Raw genomic sequence first — 17,479 nt, 5'->3', positions numbered from 1 at the left:
ATGCAACACACATTCTATACATACATTATAGACATACTACACACACTATACACAAAATTCATGCGTTGCAAACATAGATGCACGCTACATATAATATACATCATACTTAAACTATACACAAAATATACACTCGTTCACAAATAAACAAAGTGAACACACTACAAAAAATAAATAACACCCTTTACACATACATACAGTATACAAAATATACTCAATGTAAACTACACCCACAATATACATGTACTGCACATACTTCACACAAAGTATACATACACTACACAAAGTATTCCTAAACATACTATACACTACACGTAAAAATCACACACTATACACAAAATACACTACACGTAAAATTCACACACTATACACAAAATACACATAGTGTCCGCACACAACAAAACACACTGCACTACATACACTATACACAAAAATACCTACACTACACAAACACACTTTACACATGCATACAAAAAAACACTACACAATACACAAAATAGAAACACTATAAACACAATTCATGATGAATGACACACTTTACACATGCATACAAAAAAACACTACACAATACACAAAATAGAACCACTATAAACACAATTCATGATGAATGAAAGATAATTTGAAGCATTTGATACGGCATCTGCCAAAAGCTTTGTCTTAAGCTCCAGTTGCCCGTTCGGTAACTTGCCTCGGAGGGAGCATTTAACTGTCTTGAATCTATACCAAACTTTTTTCAGCAATGCAAGAACCTATACAAAATAAATGACCATGATAGCACCAAGTAAGGAAAAATGTAAAAAATGACAACTGGTCATATGTATAATAGGCAAAATCTTCTCAAAGTGCTGATATTGTAATACTTATTGTAATACTTATTGTACAGTATACTATAAACAATGTTATAGACCCAACTACGACTAGGCATTACTAATAAGTAGTTAAAAATCACAAGAAAAATTTGGAAAATAATTCAGTTTATTTTCAGAGTATAAAACTTGTTGGTTTTTAAATGTAATTGTAAAAATAGATTTAAAGGGTCTGGGAAATCTTTTTCTATTATAAATGCAATGAACATGTATCTCTCTAGAGTTATGACAAAAACGACATGATGCTTTGATTTTAGAAACCAATACCTCGAGTCCAACTGACTTGGCCGTATCCTGAGTTGCTGTGTTGCTGGCCACCTCATCAAGGTATGATACACTTTCAGCTTCACAGAGTTGCAAAAGCTGCAACAGAAAAAATCACACTTACTTTAAAGAATTAAGGGAGGTCTGTTCATAAAACCACACCAAGCACAAGTACAAGAACATAAAATTTTTAAGGTGTGCTAAATTTACCAACAGTTGTAAGATTTAAAGACATATATCAACTTATCTTAATTAGAAAGTGCACTCACAATAGATAGATAAAGCTTTAGATTTTAGGCAGAAGATAACAGCCATGTATGAGGAAATATTGTCTGAGCACGATAACTTTAAGTTCATGACAGCCTGAACCAGAATCAGAACGCCTCCATTGCACAGGGAAGAAAACAAATAATAAAGAAACCAAAGGGGAAAAGGAAAACGAGAAAGTAATCAAGAGTTTAAGAAAGAATTTAGAAGTGTGAGATTTTAGTTAACCTGTGGGATAAAGTTAAATGTGCTATTAATAGAACTTGTAATTGCTAACTCATAACAAGGAAGGAAATCCTCATAGTAAAAGCATGGGAAAACCAAAAGGATCAAGACAAAGTGTAAACAGAGAAATAAAAATGATAAGACAGCTACATCCAATTACCTCTATGGGAGTTTCTCTTCTCATAGTTGTAAAACCAGTCCCCATGTTAATGTAATCCATAAAGCGCACAGTGAGAGAGAGTAGCACAGTTAAACCTGATTATTTACTTGCTGAGGTTGATCTAGAAGACCATGGAAATCCGACGAGGCAGATTGTATTGACGGCAAAGCACCACCGAGTGACTGCATTGTGGGTTTTGAGTAGATTAGCTCTCAAAAATACAGTCAAAACAAGGTAAAAATAGAAAAAGTATCAAGGCAACTACATCAAAGTAGACAAAGACACTATTACCTACCTTAGGAAGGGTAGGTGTGTTGTGATGGCTTCATGTAATTAGGAGTGAACTCAAAGAACTTGGTGGTCTCTGTTGCAGTGGGATCGAAGAGGGAATTGCTAATCCAGACAATTGCTGCTAGGTCCGATCAAAGAAAATGGTGGGCCTGCAATCTGAAACCAGAAGGACAAAATTGTAGTGATCATGAGTTCACACAAATCACTTGGAGTAGAAGTATTATCCACAACCACATGGACAAGGTAAGACCAGAAACCACATATAGGCATGTGGGAAGACGATTTGAATGATGACATCGACATAGCACTTTTTTCATGTTTTCTCATATGTTTCTCCTATGCAGGTTCAACGACTTGATAGGAAGATAAAATTACATGCTTAATACCTCTATATGTGGAGCTGAAGATTGAATATGACCATTTCGGTGATCAGTATTGGCAGTATGGCCAACATCAGGTTCAGTATAAGCCGCCGAAATACTGTTGAGTGCCCTATCTATAAATGCTACAAAGTGCAGGATATGACGGTATACTGTGGCCACTCAATGAGATGGTCCACAAACTGCTCCATTGCCATACTCCCAAACGAAAACATCAGAATGTCATAAATCCAATGTAAGACTGAAATTCACAATAATAACATTAACTGATAAACTAGGAGGGAACAAACTTCTGAATCTGCAGGCTTCCTCAAAGCATCTAAAACAGCTCGTAAAGCAATACCCCACGTAAGGTGAGTCACACGTTGATGCTTAATGAATCCTGAAGCAGAAGCATTCACAAAGGATAAACAATATAGGCAAGCTAAACAAAATTTAGAACAGGGTAACATTACAACTAACATAGTTAGTTTGAGCAGTATTTTACAACACTATTTATATGGGATCATGTTCACTCAGTAAACCAGAATTTGTTGCAGCAATCATAATCATCAAACGGACATGTAAAGATAACAAACTTAAACATAGTAGACTATGTATAAAACTACCTAACTGGCATATAAGAGATGTTAAGTCAATAAAAATTGTTGAGGAACTTAACCAAACAGATCAATTCAACGGAAAAAATCATGCCATCAAATATACAGAAAACAGAGTAGTCTAGATTCCATAAATTGTAATTAAATTATTTACTAACCTTATATTAAAATATGAGAAAGATTGGTTACCCTGCCACAGCAGTGGAAACACTACCCTTGTAGAAAGTATCTTACTTGACACTAATAGAATGCTCAACCATCTTCCAAGGCCCATGATTTCTTTTTTAGATGCAAGTACAACAAATCGAATGCCAAAGTAAAAACCAAAAAGAATATGTCTAGTAAGTACTTGGGAAAGAGCTTGTAAAAATATATATTAAGATGCCAAGATTTGACAATCAAAGGGGTTTGTGTATCAAAGACACTAATATAGCACATATATGTACAGGCATATGAGACAAAGAAAAATAGAATACTATGTATTAATTATGAAGTAGTAAGATAGCAAATAGTGGATTAGTAAAAGTAGAAAAACGTCGTTAACACACAAAAATATAATATTATATACATATATATATATATATTACAGATTAGTTATAAAGCGGCAAAATGCAGCAAAGAATGAATTAAATAAGTAGAAAAATATAAGCGAAACAACCAAGAAATAGAAGATCAAGCAAAGCAAGCTCAAAAATCATTAAATAAACTGCATTGTGGGTTTTGAGTAGATTAGCTCTCAAAAATACAGTCAAAAATCAAGGCAACTACATCAAAGTAGACAAAGACACTATTACCTACCTTCGGAAGGGTAGGTGTGTTGTGATGGCTTCATGTAATTAGGAGTGAACTCAAAGAACTTGGTGGTCTCTGTTGCAGTGGGATCAAAGAGGGAATTGCTAATCCAGACAATTGCTGCTAGGTCCGATCAAAGAAAATGGTGGGCCTGCAATCTGAAACCAGAAGGACAAAATTGTAGTGATCATGAGTTCACACAAATCACTTGGAGTAGAAGTATTATCCACAACCACATGGACAAGGTAAGACCAGAAACCACATATAGGCATGTGGGAAGACGATTTGAATGATGACATCGACATAGCACTTTTTTCATGTTTTCTCATATGTTTCTCCTATGCAGGTTCAACGACTTGATAGGAAGATAAAATTACATGCTTAATACCTCTATATGTGGAGCTGAAGATTGAATATGACCATTTCGATGATCAGTATTGGCAGTATGGCCAACATCAGGTTCAGTATAAGCCGCCGAAATACTGTTGAGTGCCCTATCTATAAATGCTACAAAGTGCAGGATATGACGGTATACTGTGGCCACTCAATGAGATGGTCCACAAACTGCTCCATTGCCATACTCCCAAACGAAAACATCAGAATGTCATAAATCCAATGTAAGACTGAAATTCACAATAATAACATTAACTGATAAACTAGGAGGGAACAAACTTCTGAATCTGCAGGCTTCCTCAAAGCATCTAAAACAGCTCGTAAAGCAATACCCCACGTAAGGTGAGTCACACGTTGATGCTTAATGAATCCTGAAGCAGAAGCATTCACAAAGGATAAACAATATAGGCAAGCTAAACAAAATTTAGAACAGGGTAACATTACAACTAACATAGTTAGTTTGAGCAGTATTTTACAACACTATTTATATGGGATCATGTTCACTCAGTAAACCAGAATTTGTTGCAGCAATCATAATCATCAAACGGACATGTAAAGATAACAAACTTAAACATAGTAGACTATGTATAAAACTACCTAACTGGCATATAAGAGATGTTAAGTCAATAAAAATGGTTGAGGAACTTAACCAAACAGATCAATTCAACGGAAAAAATCATGCCATCAAATATACAGAAAACAGAGTAGTCTAGATTCCATAAATTGTAATTAAATTATTTACTAACCTTATATTAAAATATGAGAAAGATTGGTTACCCTGCCACAGCAGTGGAAACACTACCCTTGTAGAAAGTATCTTACTTGACACTAATAGAATGCTCAACCATCTTCCAAGGCCCATGATTTCTTTTTTAGATGCAAGTACAACAAATCGAATGCCAAAGTAAAAACCAAAAAGAATATGTCTAGTAAGTACTTGGGAAAGAGCTTGTAAAAATATATATTAAGATGCCAAGATTTGACAATCAAAGGGGTTTGTGTATCAAAGACACTAATATAGCACATATATGTACAGGCATATGAGACAAAGAAAAATAGAATACTATGTATTAATTATGAAGTAGTAAGACAGCAAATAGTGGATTAGTAAAAGTAGAAAAACGTCGTTAACACACAAAAATATAATATTATATACATATATATATATATATATATATATATATATATATATATATATATATATATTACAGATTAGTTATAAAGCTGCAAAATGCAGCAAAGAATGAATTAAATAAGTAGAAAAATATAAGCGAAACAACCAAGAAATAGAAGATCAAGCAAAGCAAGCTCAAAAATCATTAAATAAACTTGTTGTCTATTTATGAACTAGGAACAATCACAGAAAACAACTTAGCAGCACAAGAGATAATATTTGCAAGAATGAATCTAAATGCTTAGAGAGGCCTTCAAATCGAATACGAGTAACACTAGAATATGCTGAATTATCTCAGTAGCCTCAAATGCAGCATGATTACTCTGTAATCTGCCTCAAGCACAGTCTTTCCTGCATACAACCAAGAAAAGGGTTACAGGTTTAGTGCAACATGTAGAAGAATTACAAGGAGATAAAAATAACAAACAGTTGTGTATTCCACATCCTACAACTAAACAAAATGTTATATCTAAATGTATGTACAAACTACAAAGAAGAGAATAACTAACCACACATCATTCTGGTATCATGAAGATATAGTGTTCCTCAGAACTAGACAAAGATCCAACCCCAATTTTATCAAGTACTCAAAAAGATTTTGCAGTAGTTCTTTCATTGATGGCTTAAGTATGAAATGACACACTAAATATCGAACTAAAGTTAGTTTATTAAAAAAATGTTTGAATATTGAAGCAAATATTGGTTGCAGCTTTATACCCTTCAACTCGCTGGAATAAATAGTGAAGTGGTCAAAATTGAACTGGAGCAGTAGTACGCTACCCTCCATTCCATCCATTGTATAATAACCAGTTAAATTACCCACACACGTCAAATACCCCCAAACAGAAGTCTTGCTCGCCCTCAAGCAAGTTAGACAAATAAGCACATTCACAAGACCCAGGATTTGACGACTATAATAAAAGTTCGGATTTCCCACCTGCTGGGAAACCTAGTACCTTCTCGCATACCAAAATGCTGACAGTGTCCTTCTCTATGAACCGAATGAACATGTTGAGAAACAGATCGTTCTCATCTGAGATTGAAACAAATGTTATTAGTTGTTAAATATTACTATCAAGCAGCATACCCTGATTGAAACTGAAAATTACTAAATCATTTACCCCGGTATACATCAGGAACAAAACAATGAAGGTTTGCAATCACTTTAATCAACAAAGTCGTTTTCTAATGAGCATAAGATGAACGAGGTACACTGCAAGGGGTGAATTCAAATTTATGTGTCCATATACATTGACACCATGCAATAGTTGTAACTGACTAATTTGGTGAAATAAGAATTATTGAGATGATGTAGATAATACATACTCTAATGGTGCATCCTCTTCACAAACTAGAACATTAGACGATCACCAGCCAGATACAAACTCTCCATGAGGGAGTAGAAAGATTGCTGCTAGAGCTTCCCTCTAAAGGAACACATTTGTAGAGTCTGAAAAAAAAATGCACGATTTCATTGAGAAAAGATTATAACAATTGATGAATCAAAAGAATTGAATTGATGTGTACAGTATAGCATATCAATTTCCATTTACTCTTGACTCTTGAGACATAAAACGTTAAATAAAACAAATAACTAACCATCATGCATTGACAAATAGCTTAAACTCTTCTTACTAATCATTTGTATCTCTTTGCAATGACAAAAACCAAATGAGGAAATGAAGTCACTTGAACAGTTCGTGGTAGTTTTTCAATTAGACAATCAAGATGACAAAAATAAGCTGGTAAACTTACAAACTCATTCTATGTACTAAGTGACTTGTGAACATAGCAACTACAGTTTGGGAAGCCCTCTTTATTCCATTTCACAAAATACCAGCAAAAAAAAATTAGTTGGTTAGGTTTAAGTTCAGAAATTTGCCACTAGATCCACAGGCATGCACTATACATGCAAAATACAAATAAGATTGTCCCCAGACTATATAGTACAAACATTTAAGATAAGATAAGCATGGAGGTGATCATCAATTCTAAGTTATTGCAGGTGCTCAAACTCTCACCTTTTCATTTGAAAGTAACTTTCATAAAATTAGCATCCATTAGTTAAAACCAGCAATTTGATCTCAAAATCTCTTCAAGCACATCATTAGTGTGTTCACATAAGCAAAGACATTTTCTAAGAAACTCAGGTATCATGCTTTGAGTCTTGTCGACCTTCAATCATGAAAAGCTAAGAAACCTTACCATGAAATCTATAGCATTATATAAGATTTTAAAATTAGTTGTACTGAAGGAAAGCTTACAAAGTTTATCATAATGAATCACCGAAAATTTGAAGCATCTGAGACGACATCTGCCAAGCACTTTGTATTACGTTCCAGTTGGCCCTTCGGGTAACTTGCCTAGGTGGGAGCATTTAACTCCCTTGCATCTATACCAAACATTTTTTCAGCAATGCAAGAACCTATACAAAACAAATGCCCAAGTTAACAGCAGGGCAAAATGAGAAATTGAAAACTGCATGTATAAAAGGCAAAATCTTCTCAAAGTGTAGATATTGCAATTCTTATTGTACTGTAAATACTATATACATTTGTTATAGACTCTATTGAGTGCTCAACCAGCTTCCAAGGCCCATGATTTATTTTTTAGATGCAAGTTCAGCAAACCTAATGCCAAAGTAAAAAGGAAATGTGTCTAGTATGTACTTGGGAAAGAGCCTGTAAAAACATATATTAAGATGCCAAGATTTGACAATCAATGGGGGTTTATATATCAAAGAAACACTAATATAGCACGTATTTGTACAGGCATATGAGATAAAGAAAAATAGGATACTATGTATGTATTATTTATAGAGCAGCAAGACAGCAAACAGTGGATTAGAAAAAGAAGAAAAACGTCAGCCACAGTATAACTCACAAAAATATAATATATTTAACATATTAATTATAAATCTGCAAAATGCAGCAAAGAATGAATTAAATAAGCAGAAAAATATAGGTGCAAAAACCACGAAGCAAATGATCAAGCAAAGCAAGATCAAAAATCAATAAATAGACTTGTGCCTTCAATTTTCCATCCTTTCCACCCTTTTCTTTTATGTTAAGAACTCAGTCGCCCCCTACCACCCTCGACCTTTAGATCGACTAAGTACTTTCTAGTCTATTTATGCAATAGGAACTATCACGGAAAACACCTTAGTTGCACAAGAGATGGCATTTGCAAGAATGAATCTAAATGCTTAGAGACTTCAAATCGACTACGAGTAACACTAGAATATGTTGAATTATCTCAATAGCCTCAAACGCAGCATGATTGCCCTATGATCTGACTCAAACACAAAGACTTTCCTGCATACAACCAATAAAAGGGTTACAGGTTTAGTGCAACATGTAGAAGAATTCCAAGGAGATAAAAATTATAAACTGTTGTATGTATTCCACTTCCTACAACTTAACAAAAAATTATATTTAAATGTATGTACAAAGAAGAGAATAACTAACCACACATTCAGGCATAGTGAATATATCTTGTTCTTCAGAATTAGACAAAGCAAGTACAGCCCCAATTTTATCAGGTACCGACAAGTGTAGAGCATCAGCAAGATTTTGCAGTAGTTCTTCATTGATGGCTTTAGTATGAAATGACACACTAAATATCGAACTAAACTTAGGTTTATAAAAATAAATGTTTGACTATTGAAGCAAATATTGGTTGCAGCTTTATACCCTTCAACTCACTGGAATAAATAGTGAGATGGTCATAATTGAACTGGAGCAATAGTACGCTACCCTCCATTCCATCCATTGTATAATAACAAGTTAAACAATTACACACACACATCAAATACCCCCAAACATAAGTCTTGCTCTACTTCAAGTCAAGTTAGACAAGTAAGCACATTCACAAGACATCAGATAATCCTCTACTTCAAGTCACGTCAAATCACACAAATCATTTAGAGAAATTAGGTTGACCCCGAATTCACTCGCGGGTAAGACTATAGAACAAGAATTGTACACGAACTAATTCCCTAAGAGCTAGGCATCCCAATGCTTCAATGTAAGTTCGATTTATGTCTTGGGAGTCTCAAACCATCGTCACTAATTCATAAAGAGAATTTCTTCCAGCTATTCTTTATTTTAAGCACAGAAGATCTTTCTCCCAAACTCAAGCAAAATTCATCGCTCACAAGTCAATATGATGCATAAATCGAAAGGTCTTATTCATTTGGATGTAATAGGGCTTTTGGTAAAGGTGTGATCATATTTGGTTAAGTAGCTTATCACATTCTTAAAATACTAGCACATCCATCATAGCATCCTTCACAACATCCTTCACATCTCACTCAATGCGTGCAAAATTCTGACAGCTCAACACCCCAAACTTGAATTTTTCTACCATCTAAACAAAGTCATCTTATTCCTTTGAGCAGATTTCTATTTTCACTTTTTTTCTAGCCTTTGGCTTTTTTTACACATGAAAGGCTGCCTTTTATTTTTATTTTTTTACTAGCCTTGGCTTTTTTTTAACACATGAAAGGCTGCCTTTTATTTTTATAGCCTTGGCTTTTTTTTACACATGAAAGGATGCCTTTTTTTTCTAGCCTTGGATTTTTTTTACACATTAAAGGCTGCCTTTTTATTTTATTTTTGTTTGAAGACACAGCTTTTTCACTTTGTATCTCAGTATAAATGAATACCACCTGATGAATGTTCCAGGACTTCCATCTTTTTCTTGCCACCATAAATACCCTCCCAAGAATGTTCTAGGACTTCCATCTTTTTCTTGCCACCATAAATACACTCCCAAGAATGTGCTAGCATTTTAATTTTAGTGACTAGGGTAGAAAATATAGGCCAACAAATGGATATAATAAGTAGGCTGATATAGTGACTTCAAAATTTTCAACAAAGAAACTAGGCTTTTGGGGCTCAAACTGGCTCACTAGGGGTTTATGTAGGGTTAGGCATGTGATAATTTGGATATGAGGCTTTTTGTCCTATTGCCTAAATCATTTTTATGCACCAATGTCAACAAGATTGCAACTCATAAAGCTGTCATTCAGTCGATCGGCCCTATGGCTTTTTCAAATAATTTTTCAAAACCGGAATAGTTCTCTCTCCTTAGCTCAAGAAATCGGGCACCAAAGAACACTCATGTCACCATATATGAAGCACGGGAAACCTAGTTCTCCAGAAGTTAGTAAGCAACAACAAGTTTCCAGACCAACCCTTGAGAGAAATGAAGCCTACACTAATAACCCATAAAAAAGTGATGAAAGTAGTGACAATCAATAGAGAGAAGATCTTGCATGCATACACAAATAGCAAGAGGTGAAACTCTGTTCATGGAAGCATTTCGTCCTCAGTACAAAGTAGCATAGTACTAGGGCAATTTTTGGATATTTATGAAGCTAATATCCGTTGTTTATCAATTTGTGATATGTAAGAAATCATTAAAAACTAGGGAGATGCACATATTAGAGAGCACAACCTCTCGGAAATTTACTCTTAATCATAACATGTCAATTACAAAAATCAACATTTAAATTCTCTATAAAATCAACATATGAATGAGAATAAATAGCAGTTAGGCACTCATGTATAAGTAGGAAACATCACAAGTTGAGTATATATGGGTTTGAATGACACCCGAAAAAGATGAGAGGCAGAGTTACCAGAATCCGCAAAGACCAAGATTTGACGACTACAATAAAAGCTCGGATGTCCTACCTGCTGGAAACCTGGTACCTTCTCACAGTCACATACCAAAATGCTGAAAGCAAACCTCTACCAGTGTATCATTATCAGAATAAAAAACATAATACTTTGTCAATTTAGATCATCTTTGAAACTTTCCAACATTCATTTTTTATTGATCGATTAAATTGTTTTCTTTAAATATATACTGCCATCTTTCCTGCCATCTTTACAAGATCAGTCTTACCTTCCTTTTCTGGCATTAAAATTCCTTTTTATGAAGCTTATTCCCTACAAAACAGTGTGAATCATTTGCTTATCATGTAAGACCCCAAGCAAATTAAGTGTTATTTAAACGTGGTTTTTATTAACATGATTTTCAAATAGTATGCGAAAGGAAGGAAACGTTTTATAATATAGGAAAAAGAGAATTTCTTTAGTTTTCTTTTATCATCACTAGAAAAAATAAGTACTACATGATAAGCATATAAGATAGGAAGCCCTAACTTAACCCAAAACCATGGTCAAAGGTAAAGGGTTGACTCCCTATTATATGCTATTCCACACTTTCGTGTGAAACCGATGTGGGATCGTATCAATCCATCCCTCTTTTAAACCGGACGTCCACGGACGGCACACGCCACGGGCCCACCATCCGCTTTACGGCCCTTTTTCCTTTCGGGCCCACGTTTTTTTCGGTGGCACCCCTTGGTCACACCTACGGGTAGCCCCTTTCCGTAGGACATCCGGATCCACGTTCACCGCACCAAATTGATAAGCATATAAGATAGGAAGCCCTAACTTAACCCAAAACCATGGTCAAAGGTAAAGGGTTGACTCCCTATTATATGCTATTCCACACTTTCGTGTGAAACCGATGTGGGATCGTATCAATAAATTGATAAGCATATAAGATAGGAAGCCCTAACTTAACCCAAAACCATGGTCAAAGGTAAAGGGTTGACTCCCTATTATATGCTATTCCACACTTTCGTGTGAAACCGATGTGGGATCGTATCAATCCATCCCTCTTTTAAACCGGACGTCCACGGACGGCACACGCCACGGGCCCACCATCCGCTTTACGGCCCTTTTTCCTTTCGGGCCCACGTTTTTTTCGGTGGCACCCCTTGGTCACACCTACGGGTAGCCCCTTTCCGTAGGACATCCGGATCCACGTTCACCGCACCAAATTGATAAGCATATAAGATAGGAAGCCCTAACTTAACCCAAAACCATGGTCAAAGGTAAAGGGTTGACTCCCTATTATATGCTATTCCACACTTTCGTGTGAAACCGATGTGGGATCGTATCACTACATCACAACATAAGTTGATTTCTTACAAAAATAAATGTACCTACTCTTTTTTCATCAGGGCCGGGAGTCCAATATAGGAAGCTAGTTGCTCCTGCAGTCAACCTCTTCCCAAGCTCCTACAAGAAGAAACAAACTTCATTAAAATCTTATCAAGAAGAAAACAGATATGATTATGATAAAAAAATATATATATGTACTAAGGTAACGATCATTTCTATTAACACCCCAAAAATAGATGCACTTAACATTTTATGGAAAAGATGAATGATATCCATAGTTAAGCCAGAGAGGTTTTACATGGACTAAATAATTTTCCGATGCAGAACGAACGATTCCGCACTCAAACTGACTTACAAATAACCTACAAAGAAGATTGTCAATCTTAGATAGCCTTAAAATTACAATAAGTATAGAATGCACTCATGCGAGTAATGAATAATTGTTGTGAGTGAAGCAGGTTTATTAAAGAAAAAAAAAAGTGCAGCTATAAGAAGCAGCAGCATTGTGACCATCTGCTAGAATGTTTCATTATCTAAATTGCAAAATAAGAAAGATAGGACATGAAGAAATAATCAATACCCAATTTCAGCATGGAAGGAAGGCATATATTCAAATTACCTCGGCAGTTGTACATCATCTTCATTCAAAAATCCTGGAACTAAAGACTCTGCATGACTTAACAGTGAACCTACATGCAACAGAGTATTAGAATATAGATATGTACTACTACTTGATTAACCAAGGGAAGAGTTATATGCAGGCATACATAAGTTCTTGCTAACTGCGGACACTTTGTCATCTGACAGTTTCTAATAGTCCTCTATGAACCGAATGAACATGTTAAGAAACAGATCCTTCTCATCTGGGATTGAAACAAATGTTATTAGTTGTTAAATATTACTATCAAGCAGCATACCCCGCTTGAAACGGAACAAAGCAATGAAGGTTTGCAATCACTTTAATCAACAAAGACGTTCTCGGATGATCATAAGACAGATAAGACTGGTACAAAGTAAATAAATTAGCAAAACGTAATCAAACCTACACCACACTAGTAAGACAATTTAAGTAGACATCCAGTTTTCATTTAGACACAATCAAATGAAAGAGCAGAACAGTTAATAAAGCAATTGGGAGCAAACCAAGGTCATAATAAGACCATTACAGCCAATACACGAATCAGCTAACACACTTGAGGCTGAATATGAATAACTATTGCAGCATCTCTTGTCTTCATTATATAAGACTAATTCTATCATCTTGACAACAGCATCAACATTTCAAGCACATTATAAATATAAACTCTAGTCAACAAGTCAGACGTACCAAAAGCTCATAAAAAACAAACGAAAAAATTATGGTTTAGAGTTTAGACCATGCAAGACAACACAATATATTAACTTTGGAACATACTTGACAAAAAGATTGAAACCATAACATATTTCTTAATATACTCAGATATCTGTAAAAAGTTATAATCTCAGCAGTCAATACAAATGACAACAAATCAAAAATTAGCAGCAACCCCAGGTCTCCTGCAATGAAAAAGCAACAAATATGCATTTGCAATGCAAATACAGTGTCATGAGATATCGTTATACCTATACTTAGAATGAGCATTTAACATACTAACTAAGTCAATGGATTAATCCCTGAAAATTAGATAAGTTTGCTACCGAAACTACTAGGTGTGTATTTCATAGCTTTCTCTACCAACACTCACCTAAAATCAATGTAACTGAAACATTAAAGAGATTCTACCTGAACTAGAGGCTTTAATACATCCAGCCAGAACTTCCAAAGAACACACAAGAAAGCTTGGACACAAATCACAGATTCAAAAACAGCTAGAGGCGCTATGTCTGGTGAGGCATCATCTCACAGATCACTTGAGCATGTATACTCAATTCTAGATAAACATTAACTTCTAGCAGGTAGAACCTAAAAAAGCAAAAGGCCACTCTAACTAAAAATAGAACAAAATACATTTCATAGAGGATAAGATGTCTAGATTAGAAAGCTTAACAGTGTCTCAATGAGATTCTTAAAACTTAGAATTCAGCGAATAAGAAACAACAAAATACTAAGGTTCTCCAGTCTTCTACAGATCATCTCCTTGCTAGTACATTGAAAATCTAGTCAACTCCGAGTGGCGAGAAGCAATAGCCAAGAGAAATGTGAGAACTCCTACAAGATGCTTAAAAGACATCTATCTTGAATAAGGATGGTATCGACTACTGCCACTATAACCTGCTTTGCCTCCGTAAATTCCCCCTCCTGCTCCACCATAACTAGCACCAGGGCCAAAGTCATATCCACCACTTGCCCTAGCTCCACCATAACCTCCAAAGTCATATCCACCACTTGCTCAAGAAGAGAACCCAACCTCATGAACCCAAATCTATATCCCTAACATATCTAGCCAAACAGGAAGATAAATTTTGTAAAGTGGAAAATTAGTGGAAACTTACCTAAGCCGCGAAGTCCACAGCAGTCCGACGAAATTGACAGTGACAATGCAGCAGAGATGGCTGGAGTATGACACCGACCGAAGTGAGACTCCGACGGCAGCGACTGCTCAGTGGATCCTGGAGCGCCACTCACCGCTCAGCGAGAATCGGCGTCAACGAAATCAGACGGCGAGTCCGTGAGGAGGTCGATGGTGACGTGAATTCCGCCTCATCGATTAAATAAACACTGACATACAACAAAGACAGTGAAATTACCAAAAAGGAACACAAAATAGCAGAAAAATACAAACAAACATGGGAAAATAGACTACGCAAAGAAATTTTTACAAATTAACACACCTTTTTCTAGCTTAATTTGCACGCATTATCACAAACTACAAGTTCGCCCCTAACTAAACCAGTTTCGCAAACCCATTTCGAACATCATTTCCACAAAACTAAATAAACATACAACTGAAAGCAAATTCGGCGAGAAAAAGTTACCGGAGATTGCTTCCACGTCGGCGGCGCCAACGAAATCAGACGGCGAGTCCGTGAGGAGGTCGATGGTGACGTGAATTCCGCCTCATCGATTAAATAAACACTGACATACAACAAAGACAGTGAAATTACCAAAAAGGAACACAAAATAGCAGAAAAATACAAACAAACATGGGAAAATAGACTACGCAAAGAAATTTTTACAAATTAACACACCTTTTTCTAGCTTAATTTGCACGCATTATCACAAACTACAAGTTCGCCCCTAACTAAACCAGTTTCGCAAACCCATTTCGAACATCATTTCCACAAAACTAAATAAACATACAACTGAAAGCAAATTCGGCGAGAAAAAGTTACCGGAGATTGCTTCCACGTCGGCGGCGCCTGAAGCCACGATGAGCAGCCGGCATCGGCGGCGGCGTCGCAGCCAGAGAATTCGAGGCGACTCAGAAGAGACGAGAGGCGGTCAATGAATGTGGTGCTTTTTTCCAACGGTAATTAAAATTTGGGAGGAATCAATCGACCAAAATTTTGAATTTAATTAGAAAGGAAAATTCTTTGGGCTGGGATTAATATCATGATGGGCCGAATGAATTAGAATAAATTAGGGCTGATTATAGTGGGCTATATTTAAATAATTCTTTAAATTGGCTGATTGATCAATTCTTTGGTCTAGATTGATTAATGGGTTAGAAAGGGTTGATTAACTTTTTGGTCTAGATTGATTTAGTAAATGGTGGGCTTATTTTAAGCGGGTTACTTTTAAATAATTTGGGGTCAATTAGTCAAATATGCTGTTATTTAATAACTCCGAGATGAATTAATATCCATATTTGTTTAACTCATCAAGTTATTCTAGTCAAAAGAAGAAGATTAAATTCATGCAAACAATTAAAGCCTGATTTAATTAATGCAAAAGAATGTTGTAAATTCTCTAAGAAAAGAATAGGAAATAATATTAACACACATGTATTCTAATTAAGTTTAAATATTTTATTGAGTTTAGTCATCATATTATTTTAATTTTAAAAGGACTATACCGACAAGGAAGTTAAGAACAAACAAGAATTCCAATTAAGAATTTAATCAAACGAGGTGGATTTTCTATTATATACTATTGTATGAGCTTTCTTCCTAATACTCATTAAGTTCATAAAAAATAGTTTCATTTTGCCATTTTGATATTTCCACAAAAAATAGTCTCGTTTCTAAAAATAAAATGTTTTTCTCTCATACTCTATCCATTTTTTCTCATACTCTCTCTTAATTTACCACTTTATAATGCATTTCCTAATACATCACATCAAAATAGATAAGTGGATCTCATATTTATGGAGAATCCATCCTCTCTCCTCTACTTCCTATATCTTATTTTCTTTTTATTTTTAATCTAAATAATTGTATTAACTTTTTCAATAAAAATGTAGCATTTCACATTTTATTTTATTTTTTTCAAGTGAATTTTTCTATAGCATGAGTATTCTTCTCTGCCAAAAACATAATTTTTTAATTATTTCGATTTTATATACTACTATACTAAGCAACTCAAATTGTTGTGAACTTTAAGTGAAAAACAATCATTAATTTTAATTCTCCAATAAGTAATGAATTGTAGTAATATTTATTATTTATGTAGGAATTATATTAAAGTATATCCTCTTTTGTATTGAGACAACAGTAATTTAAACTAGTAAAAAATTTGTTTTAATGTTATCGAAAGTGCCAACATGGCAGAAACGCCGGTAATCAAACCGATGTCGTTTATTGTGTAACTTGCTTGCTTGTTGTGTCATGAGAGTGAACCTAATTTCCTCAAACATGTTAATTATATTTTTGCCACTAGCTTCAACAATAAATGTATTAAATGACTTAGTGATGTTACTAGTAATCACGTCGCTACATGCAGAGATGGAAATGAAAGTTCTTTGTATCCCTGCCAATGAAGTCTTTATAAGCATCTCGACTTTCTAACTTAATTTCTTGAATGGCTTATTTGAATTTCTCGATATAGGTGCTTTTAATTGCCTTCAAATACGGTTTATTTAGATCATGTTCCTTGTGTGCCTTCTTCCAATTCATGTACACATGGCGTGCACAATTTCTGTGTTTAGTAAGCGGCGCTAAGGTATTGAC

The 17,479-nt window shown here is 35.0% G+C and overlaps 1 protein-coding gene across 11 annotated transcripts; it reads right to left on the bottom strand.

Annotated features, from left to right (window-relative positions):
• Positions 1 to 498: 498 nt before the first annotated feature.
• On the bottom strand, positions 499 to 15,835 carry LOC121791036. 11 transcript variants are annotated; one of them, XR_006048464.1, is made up of 14 exons: positions 15,704 to 15,835; positions 15,347 to 15,446; positions 14,864 to 15,089; positions 13,159 to 13,254; positions 13,011 to 13,080; positions 12,690 to 12,753; positions 12,433 to 12,508; positions 11,322 to 11,365; positions 11,053 to 11,118; positions 7,673 to 7,833; positions 6,735 to 6,858; positions 6,530 to 6,621; positions 6,346 to 6,441; positions 5,449 to 5,759 (listed from the first exon to the last, which is right to left on the bottom strand). XR_006048464.1 is itself a non-coding variant. In XM_042189095.1 (5 exons), exons 3-5 carry the CDS (start codon positions 1,837 to 1,839, stop codon positions 558 to 560), a joined length of 345 nt encoding a protein of 114 aa, XP_042045029.1. In that variant the 5' UTR covers positions 1,840 to 1,961; positions 2,075 to 2,226; positions 2,457 to 3,078; the 3' UTR covers positions 499 to 557. The 11 variants fall into 11 exon arrangements, 1 of the variants encoding a protein (XP_042045029.1); XR_006048460.1 differs by having other exon boundaries at positions 12,437 to 12,508; XR_006048467.1 differs by lacking the exons at positions 11,053 to 11,118; positions 11,322 to 11,365.
• Positions 15,836 to 17,479: the final 1,644 nt, after the last annotated feature.

This window comes from Salvia splendens, chromosome 2 (genome assembly GCF_004379255.2).
Source record: "Salvia splendens isolate huo1 chromosome 2, SspV2, whole genome shotgun sequence".
NCBI classification, from domain to species: Eukaryota; Viridiplantae; Streptophyta; class Magnoliopsida; order Lamiales; family Lamiaceae; genus Salvia; species Salvia splendens.
The sequence above is the reverse complement of the archived record's forward strand: the minus strand, read 5'-3'. Positions and strand labels throughout refer to the sequence as shown.

Coding starts and splice junctions, on each gene's coding strand:
- LOC121791036 (XM_042189095.1), bottom strand. CDS start 1,839: ATGGATTACATTAACATGGGGACTGGTTTTACAACTATGAGAAGAGAA. Junction 1,227..1,779: donor GAAGAGAAACTCCCATAGAG/GTAATTGGATGT, acceptor TTTCTGTTGCAG/CTTTTGCAACTCTGTGAAGC. Junction 747..1,130: donor CCAAGTCAGTTGGACTCGAG/GTATTGGTTTCT, acceptor TATTTTGTATAG/GTTCTTGCATTGCTGAAAAA.